This window comes from Sporothrix schenckii (genome assembly GCF_000961545.1).
Source record: "Sporothrix schenckii 1099-18 chromosome Unknown Cont42, whole genome shotgun sequence".
NCBI lineage: Eukaryota > Fungi > Ascomycota > Sordariomycetes > Ophiostomatales > Ophiostomataceae > Sporothrix > Sporothrix schenckii.
Window position 1 is genome coordinate 1,977,116 of NW_015971143.1, and position 16,793 is coordinate 1,993,908.

Consider the following 16,793-nt stretch of genomic DNA (forward strand, 5'->3'; position numbering starts at 1 on the left):
CCCACGCGCTGCACGGCGCCCCCTGCCGCATCTGCCCGGCCATGCGCCGGATCTGCGCCGCCGCTTGCTGGATGCGCGGCGCGCGCGACGGCAGGCGGAACAGCCGGCGGTAGATGTGGATCAGGGTGGCCTGCTGGAAGCAGCCGTGGCAGAGGGCCAGCTCGCGGGCGGCGGCGGCGGTGAGTGCGGGCGCCGGGATGTGGGCGACGCGCGGTGGCGAGGGTGGTGCTGGTGGTGGTGCTGTGCCTGGTAGTACTTCGTCTGGTGGGTCTGTGCACAGTGGTGCTTCTGGTTCGGTCGACCTGGTACCGTCATCCAGCACAAGCACCTGTGCATGCGCCCGGGCGAGCAGGTCCGCGGCGGCGGCACGCGTCGCGTCTGTGAGATGCGGGGCGGCCAGCAGGTCGTCGTCGGTAGTGCTGTTGGTGTATCCGCCAGTGGTTTCATCCCAGTCGTCCGTAGCCGGCAGCTGAGATGCAACCCCGTCGAGCTGTTGCAGAATGTCCAGCAGCTCCTCGCTGTAGCCGAGGAAGCCGTCGATGCGCGGCCAGCCGGGGGCGGTGGGTAGTGTTGTGTCCAGTTCAACCACAATGGACGCGCCCACACCTGGTTTGCTCCTCTCGGCTGTCCCGCCGCCGCCCTGCCGTCGTGCGACGTGCGGCAGCGTCTGCAGTGACCGGTACAGCTGATGCAGGTGGCCCATGGCGGAACGTGACGACGACGATTGCGCAGCCGTATCGTCTGTGTCGTCGGCGCCGCGCTGGCCTCGCGTCACAAACGCATCCAGGGCCCGCGCGCCGCCCAGCAGCGCCTCGATGCCCTGGAGGTGGATGCGCCAAGAGGAGGAGGAGGAGGACGACGACGACGACGATGACGACGACGATGACGACAGAGAGGCATCGGCCGCAAAGACGTCCGCGAGACACCACAGCAGACACGTCGCCACGAGGTCCAGGCTGCCGTCGCTCCGGCCATCATCACCATCACCATCGACATCACCACCGCCATCACGGCCGCGTGCATTCCGCTCCAGGGCCTGCCGCAGCAGCGCCAGGCCCGCCGTCTGCAGGTGCTGCATGACGCGCGGCAGGCCGACCCCGCCCACGTCCGCGCGCCCCCGCGACGCCAGCCCCGTGGCCGCCAGGGCCAGGCCCGCCGACAGCAGGTGGGGCGCGCGCAGCATGGCCGGCACGAGGCCCTGCGCCAGGTCGCGGTGGATGGCCGGGTGCACCGACAGCGAGGCGAGCACGTCGCGCGCAAAGTAGTCAAGCAGGCGCTGGTACGGCGGCGCGAGGGGGACGCCGTTGGGCAGGCGGGCGAGCACCAGCGGGCCGACGGGGGGGAGGTGGCCAGTGTCGGTGTCAAGTGTGTCGGTGTCGTCTCGTGTGTCATTTCTGTCGTGGCTGTCGGGTCTGTCACTTCTGTCGGGTCTGTCGTGGCGTGTCCACCCCGGCAGCGCAGACGGCCGTCGTGCAGCAAATGTCGACGCGCCCCGGACAATCTTGAGCGTGTACCGGCAGGTTCGGCGAGCACCCGTGCACGGCCCGCAGGCCGGCTTGGCCTCGTCGCACTTGCGGCGCCGTCGCCGGCACTCGTCACATCCCAGCCGAGAGCGCACGGCGGGCATGGAGTACGATCCGAGGTTCTAGAAGCAGGGCAGTGCAAAGTGTTAGGGGACGCGTGTTCTCGGCCACAGAGACGTGTAGAGCGCGAGACGCAAAAGACGATCCATTGGTGCGTCGGCGTTGTGTGTTGTTTGTTGCACGAGGTGAATGATTGTCGTGAATCGTGGGTTGTGCCGTTGCGTTGTGATGCCACCATGGATCCGTTATCTTGTCAGACGAGGGTCGAGATAAGCGTGTTGATGTCAATTGGCTCGGGTGAGGTGAGAACAAGATAAGGCGGCAGATGCGTCGCATTGCTGCCAGTAGTCATACGCGTTAGCAACGAGGCGCCGAGCCCATGGACCAAAAACCCCAAAGAATATAACGCGCTATTTCTAAAAGTCCGGGGTGCCTGGGAATTGCAGATAAATCCCGTTGGTAGTTGTAACAGTTGGTCTTAAATGAGAGAGTTGAGGAAAGTGGAGATGAAGATATGAATAATGACGAATATTACGTGACAACAGGTAGTATGGAACTCGGCCAAACGAATGAGAAATCATACAGACGCAAGTATGATCATAGAAAACAAACAGCGAAATCAAAGTAAGAACTCCGCTACTGATGAGAGGGGCTGTCAGCATTGCGGAGGTGGAGTTCCGATTCAGTTATCACGCACGACATGCAATGATGATAAATGCTGAATGTTGAATACAAAACAACGGCTATGAACGCTCTCGCAACACCTGCCACAACGATACCAATCGCTCCCCACTCCCAACTCTACACGTCAAACGGCACCGCCCGCTTCACCGAGCAGGTCTTGCTGCAGCCGTCACAGCCCGAACCCGCCGTCTTGGTCGTCCCGCCCGCCATCACCGCCGGCCCGGGCACCGTGTACTTGGACACCGCCGCGTGGATGTTGATCAGGATGCCCGGGTCCCGCGCCGTGTAGGCGCCCGGGAACTTGACCAGCGGCAGGCCCGCCGGCAGCGCCGTCGCCTTGCCGCCCGCCAGCGTCAGCTGGTAGCAGCTCATGTACAGCTGCGCGCCGCCCGACTGGCCCGCCGTGTGCAGCGCAATCACCTCCGCCCGCAGCAGGTAGTCGCCGTCCGGCAGGCTGTCGGGGATCTTAATGTCCATGCGGCCGCAGCACGCGTTGAGGTCCTTGGTGCCCCAGTTGTCGTTGTCGCCCGAGCCCGCGCCCGCCTTGGCCGACCAGCCGTCCTCAAAGACCTTGAACCACTGCGTCGATCCGTCGGCCGTGGCCGCGTCCGAGACCTTGGTCATGTACGCCAGCACCGGCCCGTAGTGCGCGCCGCCAATGGCCTCGCTCTTGCAGTTGCGGTCGCCGGGCTGCTGGTGCATCTCCACCGTCACCGTGCCGCCCGCCTTGGCGGTGCACTTGCCCGCGACGCCCGTGCGGCCGCCCGCGTTGCAGACGACGTCGGCGCTGTTGACGGACGTGACGGGGGAGTTGGACTTGGGGACGCGGGCACAGGAGGTGCTGTGCAAAACTGTTAGTTGGCATTCCATGCTCGACATCTTCCCTGCTGGCAGGCACTTGGGCACTTATCATATCCTTGCCGTCGACCCAGAGCTGCTGGAAAATGGCATGGCCGGCGGCCTGTTGTGCGGCCAACGCAACCGCGGCGAGGATGGCGGACTTCATGATGAGTGTGTGTGTTGAGAAAGAGGGTTGGGTGAAGAAGAGGAATTGCAGAGAAGGCGAGGGAGTCAAAACTGCGGGTGCCAACGTTATATGGCTACTGACTGTGCCGGGGCATCTGATGCGCGCATTATTTTGTTCGTGCCGTTTCTTGTCTGCAGAACGCCGTGACCTGGAAAGACACACGGAAGCGAATGAAATCACAAACGACGTATAAATGAGTATCCACATGCCAACGTGAAAGCAGTGCCGTCGTGAGGTGCCTTTGCACGGTACATTGCGAAGAGGAAGGAATAAGAGACTGCACGATCCCCCAGACAGAACCGCCCACTGATATTCGCTGATATTGACCCTCGGCTGTCGGCATGTCTTTCGGTGCTATCCATGGCTTCTTCGGAAACCTCAAAAACAAGCTTGAACTATACAAGATAACTCTAAACTTACTCCCTGCCCAATGTCGTGTGGCAATTAGATTCTAGAACGGGGCCGTAAACCCTTTCGGTCCGGGGTCCCCAGATTGTGTCGTAAACCCAGCCACGAGACCTCAGCTTCGCCTCATCCGTGCATTCTCGCCGGTACACAGGCGTCGCCAACGTATCCAAGGGGTCAACGGTTTGTAGGTCTCATTGTTCTTTCCCATTCTTTTCAAGGGTTGTTTTGTTATGCTTTGCAACGTTTTGTCGCCATGACGAGACACATCCTCCTCCAGTTTTCTTTCGCTGTCCTCACGACGCTCCTCCCAGCTTGTTTACTCTCTCTTCTACTCTACGGCTAAATTCATCGTGCTCAAAGAACGGCGTGTCCTCCATTTGATGCGGTATTTGCACTCTGTCTCGATTCTTCCAATTCTGCCGGCTCACCCTCCGCACATTCTCTGCCCGCGGCCATAGATTGCCCTCCATTTATTTGCGGCATCTGCTCCGCAATATATTTGAGCATTTGCAACGTGTGGGGAATACGACGGTCCGCCAAACAGATCTCTCGGCAGTGCGGGCGATACTCAGGGACTCATCATGACTCTGTCGATTGTATCTTTCCACTGGCGATGCACTGTGAATCTCGTCCAGGACTGGTACAAAGTAAATCGAGAAGCTAAAGCTGAAATAAGTATGAGCACCCGGCAGGTTTGAATAATCAAATCAATAATATGTCAAAAATAACTCAAAAAGTCACAAACAACATGAATCCTTTTTATGAAATTATATGGTAGAGTTTCACATTCAAGTTCAACAATCTAGCTTTGTTGTAATTATTTTTAATTGATTTTTCAGAAAGAGTGTCGATAAAGTATAACTGGGAAAAAGAAAATCAAAAAAAATAAAAAAAAATAAACGAGATAAACAAACTTAAAGACGCTACCACAAAGATGCTTCAATCTGTATTGTATCACGCATAAACTTACTGGATGCGCTATGCAATGACCTCATTTCGGCAGACCGGTCATGGCTCCATGCCGCGTTCCTACCGGTTTCTCGACTTTCAGCGTTGAAGCCGTCCATATACGCTCGCAATTGCAGATTCACAGTGGTGGGATGGAAGGTATACAGTGAATGGCAAATAAATAGATCCACAAATACAAAACTCTACTCCATTGTAAATGGTAGCTGGCGATCGGGTCGCAACATGCCTTCCCGTGGCCAAAAGCAAGAGAAGAAAATCAAAATTCAAACACAAAGACGTCTCTATCCAGACCCAAACAAGGGGTCCGTCCCAATTCAAAAACGCCAATAAACACACCAACCAGAGGGAAAAAAAAAGAACAAAAACAAATGTAAACACCACCAATATGATAGATATCCTCTGTCCAAACAAAACACAAAGCAATTATCCAAAGGGCAACGCCAAAAAGAGTAGTACAGGAACCGGCTCTATGGACCCCGGTCCCTTTTGTACGTCGTGATACTGTCCACCGCCCACAGGCTTGAGCTGGATCCCGTGGTCGTGCGTTGTCTTGTCGAAGAGGGAAAGGAGAGCCGAAAACGATGCGCTCGAATGGTCTTGCCTTGACGTCGATTTTGTCGATTTTGTCGCTTTGGTAGGGGGTCCAGAAACGTCCGTCCGTGCGCATCCCCTGTTCTGATTTGTCTGATTGGGGGCGTTGGGTTTTTGATTGCGCCGCGCACAGCCGTAAGCCGCAATCGTCCATGGCGGCAAATCGCCAATCGCAACCCGCCAACGCCCCCAACCGCCAAGTCCACATCGGCCACCCCAAAATCGTCATCGATCGGTGTCTGTGTCCCAAACCGGCAATTCATCGAATCGACTTGCGTGTTCTCCCGTATCGTATCGTTGTCCTCGTGTCCCCCATCTGCTGACCACCACGCCTCGCGACCCAACACACCAAGCTTGCTTCGCAAAGGAGCCGATCTCGTCATGGACTCATGGCAAAAAGAGACGGGCAAAAAAAAGGCCTCAGAAGATGATGCCGTAGCGGTTCAGCTTGTTGCGCATGATCTGGGAGTAGATGTCGGGGTTCTGGTCGCCGGCGACGGCGGTTTCGTTGTTCCGGAAGATGAACAAAAAGATGATGTTGAGCTGCGACTCTGTTAGTGGTGCAAAGGGGACAGGGGATCGGGGACGGGGACAGCCTTTCGGGACGCAGACTCACCATGGAGGAGACGATAAAGATTTCACAAAACGTCCGCAGCACCTGTCGCCAGTACCGCTGGAGGAAGAAATTGCCGCCGGGGCCGCTGAGCTTGGCGTTGAAGGCACTGCGGCGGCGCAGGACGCTGAGGCAGTTGAGCTCCTGCAGCGGGTCCAGGACAATCGCCTTGAAGAGCAGGATGGAGACGAGCGCCGTGATGCCGACGTGCAGGATGGGGAAGTAGGGTGGCGGGACGATGCCGAGGGCGTCGGGCAAGAAGAAGCCCTTTTGGATCCAGTAGATGCGGTCACCAATGTGGCCGAGCGCGCAGGCGACCTGCGAGCCCGACGTGACGGGGCGGTGGAGTTGGCAGTACATTTTCGGGAGACGACGATGTGACGATGCTTGCAACAAGTCGGAAGAAAGTTGGAGACCCGGGTAAGCGCAGCTGTCGCGGAGCAGGGGAGGGAGGTGACGCGCGCCAGCTAAAGAGGCGAGAGGGAGGACAATGAGGTAGCCGGAGAGAACGAAAAAGGAAGCGAAAATAGAAACGTCGTGCGACCAAAAACAGTGCACTGGCTTCTCGGATCGGAAGCACGACGCAGTGCTGAAGATTTGGCTAAGAGACGCAAGAAGCACGTATTCGAGGTGGGGGCGCTGCAGGTAGACGACACTGCGAGGTAGAAGGAAAAAGAAAATAGAGAAAAAAAACGAATGTCGTGTCGAGTCCGTGACAATGTGGCGCTTTTTGGCAGCGACAACGGGGGATGCGCGATTCAAGATTAAGGTTGTCGAGAGAAACCAAGGAACAAATGCTAGAAAAAGGGATGCTGGAGACAATGTAGAATAAAAAGGAGAACGAGTAGTTCAAGTTTAAAAAAAAAAGAGTCGAGGCCTAGTACAAAGTACAGGATACAAAGGAAAACCGGGCGAACGATGGCGAATTACCAAGTATGGCATACACGAACCCGGCAATGGAACAATGTGAAGGAAAGTGAACAATGTGAAACGGACTTGACCGTAGCCAAGGCAGAGTGCTGACAGCAACGCTCAGGAGATCCAGCGAGCAATGGCCAGCGAGGCGGCAAAACACCCTGGAAAAGGGGCGTTGGGGTAGGGATCGGCAGAGGATTGCGAAATAGGACGGGTGGTCTGAGTGGAGGAGTGGAGGAATTGGATGATGGCTGTCTTGGGATTGGATTCGCGAGCTGGAGAATGATGAAACGGGATGGAGGGCGTACGCAAAGACGCAGAGTACGGAATACGGAAAAGGGAAAACAAGAAAAAGAGAAGAGGATGGTTTCAAGAAACAACGTCAAAGCAATGGCGTCGCGATGGACTCATACGTCTTGCGGCGCTCCTTCCTTCCACGCACTGCAACCACCTCGACATCCGGTGCGACTTCCTGTTTTGTGCGCCAAGCTGGACACTTTTTGGCTGCTGACAATGCTCAGGCCGTTGTGGGAAGGCGCCGCGGACAACAGGGTGTAGTCATATGCGGGAAGGAGCGACGGTGCAGGGCAAAACAGATGGCCAAATGCGTACGAAGTACGGAGAGGCATACGAATTACGCTGTACTACGATGTAGAGTTTGCCACTAATGATGCACAGGAGAACGGAAACGGAGCACGTCGCGAAATTAGAATCAGATGCAAGAGCAGGGGCGCAATTACCAGGCGACGTTGAGGCTTCAAAGTGCCGTGCCCTACTCCCCTTGTATTGCTGCTGACAGGGTGCATCGACAAAGTCTGTCAGCGCGCTTCTGGTTGGTTTGCTAACGTGTGCGCTAATCTCAGCGACAGAGAACAAAGTCGATAAACGCGACTCCTCTGCATTCGTCTGCCTCCATACGTCGAAGGTGCGCCAGCTCTGCCACTTGGGACGCGTTCATGAGGGGATGAGTAACGATATTGAAGTGCTCATAATGCGCTACGTCAGGCACAAGACAGGACGATCGCGCTCCAAAATAAAGTCGGTTTCACTTTTCTGAATGCCAATCCGCCGCATACAGCGACAGCCACGCCACACCCATGTTTGCGTATTCTCCTGTCCTTTTCGTTCCTGGTACATGCCCATGTACTCTCTCCACTGCCCGCTAGTTTTGCATCTCCACTGTCCTCGAACGTTGTGGGGTGGCCGAATCCGGTAACCCTCACTGGACGACTGGAGCCTCAGTGTAAAATCTCCATGCGAAGCGGTGTCAATACGAAATGCACCAGCGCCGAGTACAAGCCAAAATCGCACGATGAATACGAGAGAGAGAGAGGACACGATCGCCCCGGCGAGGAAAGAGTGCGGAGGCGCGAGTGCCCTAACCTGTAAATAGATATGTCGTAGAGAGGAATGCAGGACATGTCGCCCGTTTGCAGCTTTCGCGTTTACACGTGATTCTGCCACCGCCGAGGGACAAGAAGTGAGGAGAAAGACGGTGAGCCAAAGCGGAAGTGACATAGTCACGTGAACATAAGGCAGACGCGATCTCCTTTGGAATGGACAGAATGTTTGCCAGGGGAGGTTTAAAAACAGAGCAAGAGGTGTGCATGCCACAGAATGTAAAGCTACGGAGTCTCGGAAAATACGACGACGTCGTACTCCGAGCAGTTTCTGATATTGCTATTGCCGATCCAAGAACGGAGTGGTCCGTGGAAGACCCGCAAGATGCTCCTTTTTGCGGTTGCATTGGCCCCATTCACCAACATTTCACAGGAACTAGACCGTTACCACTAAGCCAACTGACAAAAAGAGCCCTCTACAGAAGTACACCAATAGATAACAGGTCTATCTAAGTATGTTGTATTTCGTACCGTCGTCCATCAATTCATCAGTAAAGCTCGTCACCTGGACTGTCACGTGAGAAATTTCAAATCACAACCGGCAAACGAACGGTGCGCATCGCTCCTTCCTCAACATCGCTCCTTCCCAAAGTAAACAAAAGAATGAAAGTGCAGTACAAACGGAAGAACAGGCAGCCACCAGCAGCGCTCAGGGCTTATGTGAACAGGACTGTACAAAGTAAAAATTTTGTCGAATCCAAAGATTTTTCTGACTCTCCCTTCTTTTCTTCTTTTTCTTCCTTGTTTTCTTCCTTGTTTTCTTCCTTTTTCCCCAACACAAGCAAACCATATCCCTTTCCCATCCCAACCGATATTGCTTCTTTTGCTGCCACACAAGCATCTTTCACTTCAATCAACCTCTACCGATGGCCTACAACGTCGATATCCGTTGACGGCTGGACTCCTCTTTACACCTCATTTTCTCTCCAGGTTGGGGCAGATCGACCCACGATCTGACTGCAACCTGAGCGACAGGTAAGATGTGTCTCGAAAGCGACGACAGCCCTGATGCTTTGGCGGACACTCTCGACCCTTGCATCATGTCCTTCGGAGACGGACTATTAACTTTGTGTTCCAGGTCCTCCATCAACCACAGTTCCCAACAGCTTCACTCCCTCAGGACTACACAGAATTGTCCCCTCTTGTTTCTCCCTTTTTGTTGACACCCTCGAGTGCGTTCTGCCCAACTTGGACACCATCTCGGACCCCAGTCGCCCAGATGGATTCGTGGCAGTTCGAGTACAGTTCGGCCGATATCCAGGATACGTCGGACTGGACTGTGGGCCAGTTTCCGGGCGATGATTCTTGGTCCTCCTTTTCTGCACACGAACCTGCGAGCGCAGACAAGAGCAACGGACACACCGCTTTCCCGCTCATGCCGGACGTGCCCAAGACCAACTTGGCTACCACTGCTACCACTGCTACCAGTCTTCAGAGTTCCTGCAGCGTTGCTCAGTACATCAATAGCCTTCCGCCGCACAAGCGCGCCAAGGCAAAAGCCATGCAAGAGGCGGCCGACTCATTCAAGGCCGACTCGCACGAGATGCTCTCCCAAGACAGCGAGAGATTTGCCACGGACAATTTGCCCGAGGATATGCAGGAGGAGCAAGAGACGGACATGATGAAGACCCCCGACGTCGCCGCCCCTGTCTCAGATGCCCCCAAGCCCACCTTTGTGAGCCCCAAGCGGTGGATCATCACGAACGAGGAAACCATCCGTCTCAGCGACGGCAGGACCATTTCCAGCACGCATCTTAGTCTTGTTGACTACGACGACCCCCGCGTGGAACTGTGCCGTCCGGACGAGAGCAAAGTCGTGTACGTCTCAAGCCCGTTCGACAACGCCTCTCTGCCCCCTGCGCGCAAGGAGTGGTTCGTGCCGTCGCCTGCCCTAATCGCCGATGCCAGCCCCCAGGTTATGGACCTTGCCCTTCCCGAGGCGGACAATCCAGGCGCGACAGGCCCCATGGAAATGAACGGCAGCACCAACTCAAGTGGTAGCGGTGATGCTGCGGCGCCTGCCTCTGGTGGCAGCCCTGACGATACGAACGTGCCCCAACCCCCGGAGCAGGATGGGCTCTCCTCGCCCACATTTGACAAGAATGAACCCGGCATCTCATCGCCCAAGTGGGACAATCAGGGTTCCTGGACCGGACAGCCCGAAAAGTCCTGGGAATGGAACGACAGTGTTACCGCCATGCCCGAAAAGGTTGACTTGGAGCAGCCCGAGCACCATCACCATCTCGTTGCCTCGGACGAGGCCTAGTACGCCTCAGCCGTTGACAGCAGCAACGACAAAGCAAAGGTCGATGATTCGGCCCGGAACGAATTTGCCTCTGTGGACACGTCACCCGCAACAGTTCCCCCGACGCCTTTTTCCCCGACACCTGACGTCGAAGCGGAAGCGGCCGCTGGCAAGAAATCGACCCCTGCGCCTACCGACGACGCCGCGCAGAAGGACGCTCAAAAGGACACTCAAAATGCTGCGCAGCACACCGGCACTTCCACAAACAACACTGGACTCGTCACAAAGTCGAATACTATGACTCACCAGTCTCTGGCCGTCACCGAGGTTGACAACCCGACCCTCATGGACACACCGATCATTGATACCGGTGGTCCTGACACGCCCCTGATGCCAGCAATGATCCCAGAGTTGGTCAACGTCCTACCGCCACCTGGACGTGCAAAGTCGGTGAGCAGCTCGTCGTCTGTGGAGACGGCCGTCGAGAGCCTGCATACCTCTGTGGGCAGTGGCGAGTCGGCTCTGGCTCCGCCCGAGAAGGCCCTGGCGTCTAATGCCTACTTCGTCAGCCGCTGGGCCGAATCTTTGGCCAAGTATGGGCCGACCGACTGGCATGGGTACTATTTTACCGTCGAAGACCCCGCTGCTGTCACCACACCCCGGGCCATTACGGCCATGAAACGCGGAAGCGCAAAGCAGGACGGCGCCAACCACTTCGCGCCCAGCTTGCTCGAAGAGCGCGCCCACTCCCATGTTCCCGCCGGCGACGACCACACCGAACTGAGTGCCGACCGCTACCGCCTTCCGACCCTTCGCGCCTTTGGCAAGCGTGCCGTGCCTGGCTTTGTCGACTGCAAGCTGCGCCTGGGCGCATTCCGCTTCCAGCACGACGACTCCGGACCCGCGGAGCCGACCGGGCCCTTGCAGAACCTGCGGATGACGATCCTGTGCAACTTTGCCCGGCAGTGCCGCGAGGCCTTGCACACGGCCACGGCCGAGGGGCCTTTGACCATCAACAAGAAGGACGAAGGCGGCGACGTCATTGTCCTGCCCCTGGCGCCCGTCGACCCCGACACGCTCCGCGTCTGCCGCCGCTGCGGACGGGCCCAGGAGTTTGTCATGCGCTCGCAGCACGGCCGTCTGTTCCTGGAGACGGTGCTCCGGCCGCTGTCGGAGGCCTACACCTACGCCGACATGGTGGCCCACGTCAACACCTGCGTCATTGAGCGCATCTACTCCGAGGGCGGCATGGGCCCGTCGTCCAAGGTGCCCACCGGCACGCTCTGGCAGGACATCAAGGCGATGCCCATCTACCACGACTACCAGGGCGCGCTGATCCTGGCGGCGCACAAGCGCCGCGTGATGCGCGAGCTGCCCATTGACACGGACACCTACGGTTTTTTGTTTGGGCGCAAGGACCGGCAGTAAAAGCGGGGGCGAGCTGCGGTTGCAGCGACGGCAGTGGTCCAAGAGCGTTTGCGAGGCTCAAGCCGAGAAGGGCACGGCAGCGCGTGTGTCACCGCTGGCCATTATTTTGTTTTGTTTTTTGATTTTTATCGCGTTTTCACGGCCCAATACGACCTGGCTTGCTCAAGTGGGCAGAGAACAGGGAAACTGCAAAGGTACAAAACATGTTGACGACTGTTGGATCCACCAAGACAAGAAGAAACATAGCCCTCGGAAGGCGGCTGCGAGACTGTGAACAGTGATATACAAGAGGCTAGATACCATGTGCATTGGCCATGGGCCTGAATTTGCGTTCTGAATTGAACATTTAACTTACCATAGTCTGCATGCAAACTGTTACCGTAGAAAACACTTTCATCGTAGAAAACACTGTGACAGAAAAAGAAGGTGATGGGAGCGCCACGTTTTGTTTGTATGCCCTGTAGGCCCTCGCCTCCGTTGTGTCGTCTCCTAGGCTGTTTCCGGCGGCCAGACTCTTGTGCGCGACGGGAAGCCGTTGTCAATGCGTTGTTCTACGATTGTCTTTGTGCTTCTGCCGGCTTCCATTGGCGATCCCGGGGCCCAGTGCCCAGGCCATGCGATCCGACCGTGCACTCTTGGCATGTTGATCGATGGGCAATGCACCCATTCTTTCTCTTCTCTCTTTTTTATTCCGTCCTCCTTCCCCCCCGCCTGTTGACCCACCACCAACCACGTGGAGGACCCGACGATTGCTGTGCTGCGTGGATGTTGGGAGGGTGCATGGCCATGCCGGCCATGCGTCTTGCTATTGTCGTTGCGCGAACAATGGTAAGAAGCGTGGACCGGCTACCACTAGGAGGGGTTGGGATGGAAGGTGACGAGAAACACGGCCAAAAGAAGAAAAGAATAAGGAATAAAAAGAAAAGAATAAAAAAGAAAAAAGAGGAAAATAAAAGAATAAAAATAAAAATAAAAGAATAAAAGAAAACAGAGAGACATAGACACAGACACAGAAACACAAGAGAGGCTTTTCTAAATACACAAACCACCGACTCGCCAGAGTGGATTCAAAAAGGGAGAGTGTTCGTTTGGTGCAGCGTCCATCCGTGAACAACGGTACCGGGAAATTCAAAAAAAGGTCGAGACCATCCCAACAACCCAACAACGAAGACTGCATGTCGGCACGCCACTGGGCGATCGTGTGCAGGTCCTGCAGCACCACCAGGCTGGAGAGACGTGGAGTCCTGCGAGGTGAGTGCATGGGCTTGTCCGGAGAAAGGCAGACGCAGCTTGCAAGTCTCACACTCAGCAATTTACATGTTGGAACGAGTGACGGAACGGGGCCTGCGCAACGAGTTTCTCTGGCTTTCTTTGTCTCTGTGTTTCTTTGTTTTTCATCCGTCGACTGTCGACTGTCGGCTCCGAGTGCTCCATTTGCTCTGCATGGAACCAACACGGGACCGGCATGGGACGACACAGCACGATACAATACGATGCAGTACGATACAGTACGACTCTGCATGAATATTGGACCACAGTCGATCGTGTTGGCCATCGTACTAGGGATGGAGTTTTGTAGAGCACCGACATTGTCTCCTGTATGTTGTGCGTTGACGTTGGCTACGACCTCGTAGCCGACAGGACCAATCGTCGACGCCCCGTCCATGTCAGAAGATTCTTGGTCTCCCTTGATCAAAGTGCTCGACGATCAGTAGATTGGCAGGTTTTGTGTCGATCAGGGATTGTGCGCCGTCAAGATACAATTGTGTTGTCGTGTTGTTGTTGGCAGTGGTGTTGTTGACGTTGATGCACTTACAACGGATTGGTAGGCAAAACGGCAAACTGACACAGCCAACGGGCACACTAGGAGACAAGCTACCAGAGGACTAGCAGACCACTAGCAGACCACTCAGACCACTACCAGACGACTAGCCAAACGACTAACCAGATAAGCAAGAGACGTTGATTAGAAAAGCCGGCCAGGGCAGAGCCGTTGCTGCGAAGCAAAAAACTTTCCGGTGATGGGCTGTCGCGTTTCGGTCTAGTGTACAGAGGTCATGTGTGAATCATTGGTCGCCGTACGTATCCCTTGGAGAGAGGGAAAGGGACAAAGGGGAGAAGAGACAGGGAGGGGATGGCCCGTTAGGGAAACGGCTGAAAGTAGGGCATATTGTGCGAGCTTCGTACAGGTGCCGACAGCTTGACCATTTTCCACTTCCCCAACTTAAAGTTAAGCTTTCTTTGACATGGTTTGACGTCAGACAGGTCGAAAACAAGCGCTTTGCTGATCTTGGCCGGGATTGTCGTCCGTTACAGTAGGGCTGTGCTCTCGGAGCCGAGTCAACGGCCGTGTTTGACAGACGAGTAGGCAAGTCAATGATGACAAGCTGGTTCTCATTGTCCGTAGACCGTCAGTCCTGCTGTCGTCCGCACGGCTGTCGTCTGTTCCTGTCTTTTTGCCATGTTGGCTGTGATGCTGGTCGGCTACGGTCGTTGTCCTGCTTCTGTTGGCTGTTCCTGGCTCATCGGATACTGCATCTGCTGGGCCGTGTCCTGCAGCGAGTTTCGGCAGACATTGCTTTGCTGAGTCGTCTCGCGGCGGCTTGGGCAATCGAGCACTGTTGGTGGGCATTTCGTTGCTGTTGGTTCGCATTGGCGGCATGCGATTGGCCCAAGAACGAAGGCATACAAAGGTATGGCATCACCAGGAAACGAGTCAACGACGACGAGGGGCACGACACAGCGGCAAGCACGAAGCTAAAAATAAGACATGGAGGGGGATGGAGACGATGGAGACGATGGGGACGATGGAGCACAGCTCGTATACGACGGTGAAGAGAATCGTCGCCGAGGATCGCGGGCACCAAGAGCCGGCGCCAACGGGTAGGGTAGGGTTGGAGGGTAGACAAATCGAATTGGGTCGGAGGCACTAGCAGTGGCAGCCGATGGGGTTTGGCGTCGATCGTTGGCTGGTCGTGCGATCCGAGGGAGGACGACAAAGGGCAAAGGCAAAGGCAGAGGTCCAAGACGAAAAGGGCAATTTACGACCGACGAGAGTCAAGGCGTCGACAGACGACGACTAAGAGCCGATTGTGCCGAGCAACCAGAGCCAAAACGACACGCGGGAGTGACGGCAAGGATGGCGTCCTGATCGACGCTGGCTCGTGTCGACTCTGTGAAGGCTGAACTGTTGGAGCTAAGGAGTGACTCGAGGTGAGGACAGGTGAGGCAGGTGAGAGACGGGCGACAAGAAAAGTGACAAGACGCAGTTTGACGAAATACGTGGAATTGACGAGAGGCATAAAGTAGAAAGAAAACAAAATTTAAAAGAAGAAAAAAAAAAAACCGAGAACGGCAATCCAAGACATGGCTGTCACAAAACATGCCACCCACAGAACGACAGAAAAAGAAAGCAGCAGAGCCACACTTTGGGTTGCAGTGACAGTGACAGCAGGAGTTGTGGCCGCGGTGACACCGACAGGCAAGAGTTGTCACGGAGGACAATATATTCAACGATTCAACGATTCGACATATTCAATATATTTACATACGGACACAAAGTGGCTCGCAGCAACTTGACAACATGACAAGAATGAAACGACTTTGGCAAGCTGTACGCATATTTCAATGAAATGCATTGGACAGCCGCATACACTTCCCACCTGAAGTGACACTGACTTTCCTTTCCAATTTACTCGCCGCTGTCAACCCCGGCGCACATCACTTCCCTTTTGTATATTTGTCTGTTGGTGGCTTGCCCAACCACCAATGACGTCCAGCCAATACATCTAGCCAATGCATCTGGACGTGCCAGCTGCTGTAGCTGTCACTTATCCGACATTCTCGGTGCCGGCCATTCTTGTGGTGCATCCTGGTTGTTACTGTTTTTTTTTTTTGTTACGAACAATTTACACAGCCGAGACCCAAGTCCATGTAAGATTGCATCGTCCACCGTTCCACCGTTCCACCGTTCCATGGCCATGTCTCTACCATGCTTGGGTCTGGCCATCTCTGTAAGCAGCCGTTTCTGGTTGTCGGATACGGTTCCAACAGGACGCAGCACCAAGTCCTTGTGGCACATTCTGCACATTCTGCACATTCTGCCCTGCCCATATTGCCATGCTTTCCAAGCGTTACCACGCGTCACCATGCGTTTCCATGCATTGCTATGCAGTGCAACCCATCGCGTACGCCGTGTTCATAAATAGAGTTGCTGGTACGACGTACGACGTACGTCCTCTAGCAGTAGTGCCTTTCACATTCTCTTTTCTCAAGCACGTAACAGAGTACGTACGCTGCGATGGCGCCAGTTAGACCAGTCAACAGCTACAGTATTGTGTGTCAACGCAAGAATAATGAATCGACAGCGCCTATCGCTTGTCTGCCGTCTGTCTCGTTTGCTTGCCGTCCCGTTGGCACTAGCACCTTGAACGAGCACAGACACCGCGCTTGACCTCGTCTGTCCAACTTGTCTACCATGCCAACGTCCAGACCTTGATCTGCCGAAGTCAGTGGCAATGCTCGAGATGGCATGCCTGTCTGTGACTGTTGCTCTGTTGCTCTGTTGTCATTTCTGTGCCGTCGCCCGTATCCAGTGACAAACGGTCCACTACAGCACCGGCATAGGGTGCATAACGGGGAGAGCATATTCTCTTGGCCAGTCGGGCAGTCTTTTATCCTTGCTGTTTTGTCTATTTTGATCGGGTCCTGCTCGTCATACCTCGCATACTGCCATACCATCTTGACATCCAAACCTTTAACTGATATTGTTCAATTCGTTGACATTATTTGACATTATTTGACATCATTTGCAATATCTCATCTCAACGACAACGACAACGACACCAACGAACCGATTGCATCCATGACCACCACACGTGTCGGCCGGTGGGAACGACCAGCATTTCTCATCGACCGTACATGAGGCGCA

The 16,793-nt window shown here is 55.3% G+C and overlaps 6 protein-coding genes across 6 annotated transcripts; 2 read left to right on the top strand and 4 right to left on the bottom strand.

Annotated features, from left to right (window-relative positions):
- Positions 1 to 2,384: 2,384 nt before the first annotated feature.
- SPSK_01887 (uncharacterized protein) lies at positions 2,385 to 3,273 on the bottom strand (the record flags this gene model as incomplete). The annotated part of the gene is made up of 2 exons (XM_016728786.1): positions 2,385 to 3,118; positions 3,174 to 3,273. The coding sequence occupies 2 exons, from the start codon at positions 3,271 to 3,273 to the stop codon at positions 2,385 to 2,387; spliced, it is 834 nt and encodes a 277-aa protein (XP_016590153.1).
- Positions 3,274 to 5,138: 1,865 nt separating this feature from the next.
- On the bottom strand, positions 5,139 to 5,645 carry SPSK_02009 (uncharacterized protein; the record flags this gene model as incomplete). The annotated part of the gene is made up of 1 exon (XM_016728907.1): positions 5,139 to 5,645. The coding sequence occupies one exon, from the start codon at positions 5,643 to 5,645 to the stop codon at positions 5,139 to 5,141; it is 507 nt and encodes a 168-aa protein (XP_016590154.1).
- A 37-nt stretch (positions 5,646 to 5,682) lies between these two features.
- SPSK_01995 (uncharacterized protein) lies at positions 5,683 to 6,235 on the bottom strand (the record flags this gene model as incomplete). The annotated part of the gene is made up of 2 exons (XM_016728893.1): positions 5,683 to 5,805; positions 5,879 to 6,235. 2 exons carry the CDS (start codon positions 6,233 to 6,235, stop codon positions 5,683 to 5,685), a joined length of 480 nt encoding a protein of 159 aa, XP_016590155.1.
- A 3,174-nt stretch (positions 6,236 to 9,409) lies between these two features.
- On the top strand, positions 9,410 to 11,863 carry SPSK_01486 (uncharacterized protein; the record flags this gene model as incomplete). The annotated part of the gene is made up of 2 exons (XM_016728398.1): positions 9,410 to 10,455; positions 10,477 to 11,863. 2 exons carry the CDS (start codon positions 9,410 to 9,412, stop codon positions 11,861 to 11,863), a joined length of 2,433 nt encoding a protein of 810 aa, XP_016590156.1.
- Positions 11,864 to 14,120: 2,257 nt separating this feature from the next.
- On the bottom strand, positions 14,121 to 14,495 carry SPSK_02045 (uncharacterized protein; the record flags this gene model as incomplete). Its single annotated transcript, XM_016728941.1, has 1 exon — positions 14,121 to 14,495. One exon carries the CDS (start codon positions 14,493 to 14,495, stop codon positions 14,121 to 14,123), a length of 375 nt encoding a protein of 124 aa, XP_016590157.1.
- A 157-nt stretch (positions 14,496 to 14,652) lies between these two features.
- SPSK_02074 (uncharacterized protein) lies at positions 14,653 to 14,946 on the top strand (the record flags this gene model as incomplete). Its single annotated transcript, XM_016728969.1, has 2 exons — positions 14,653 to 14,751; positions 14,797 to 14,946. The coding sequence occupies 2 exons, from the start codon at positions 14,653 to 14,655 to the stop codon at positions 14,944 to 14,946; spliced, it is 249 nt and encodes an 82-aa protein (XP_016590158.1).
- Between the last annotated feature and the right edge of the window lie 1,847 nt (positions 14,947 to 16,793).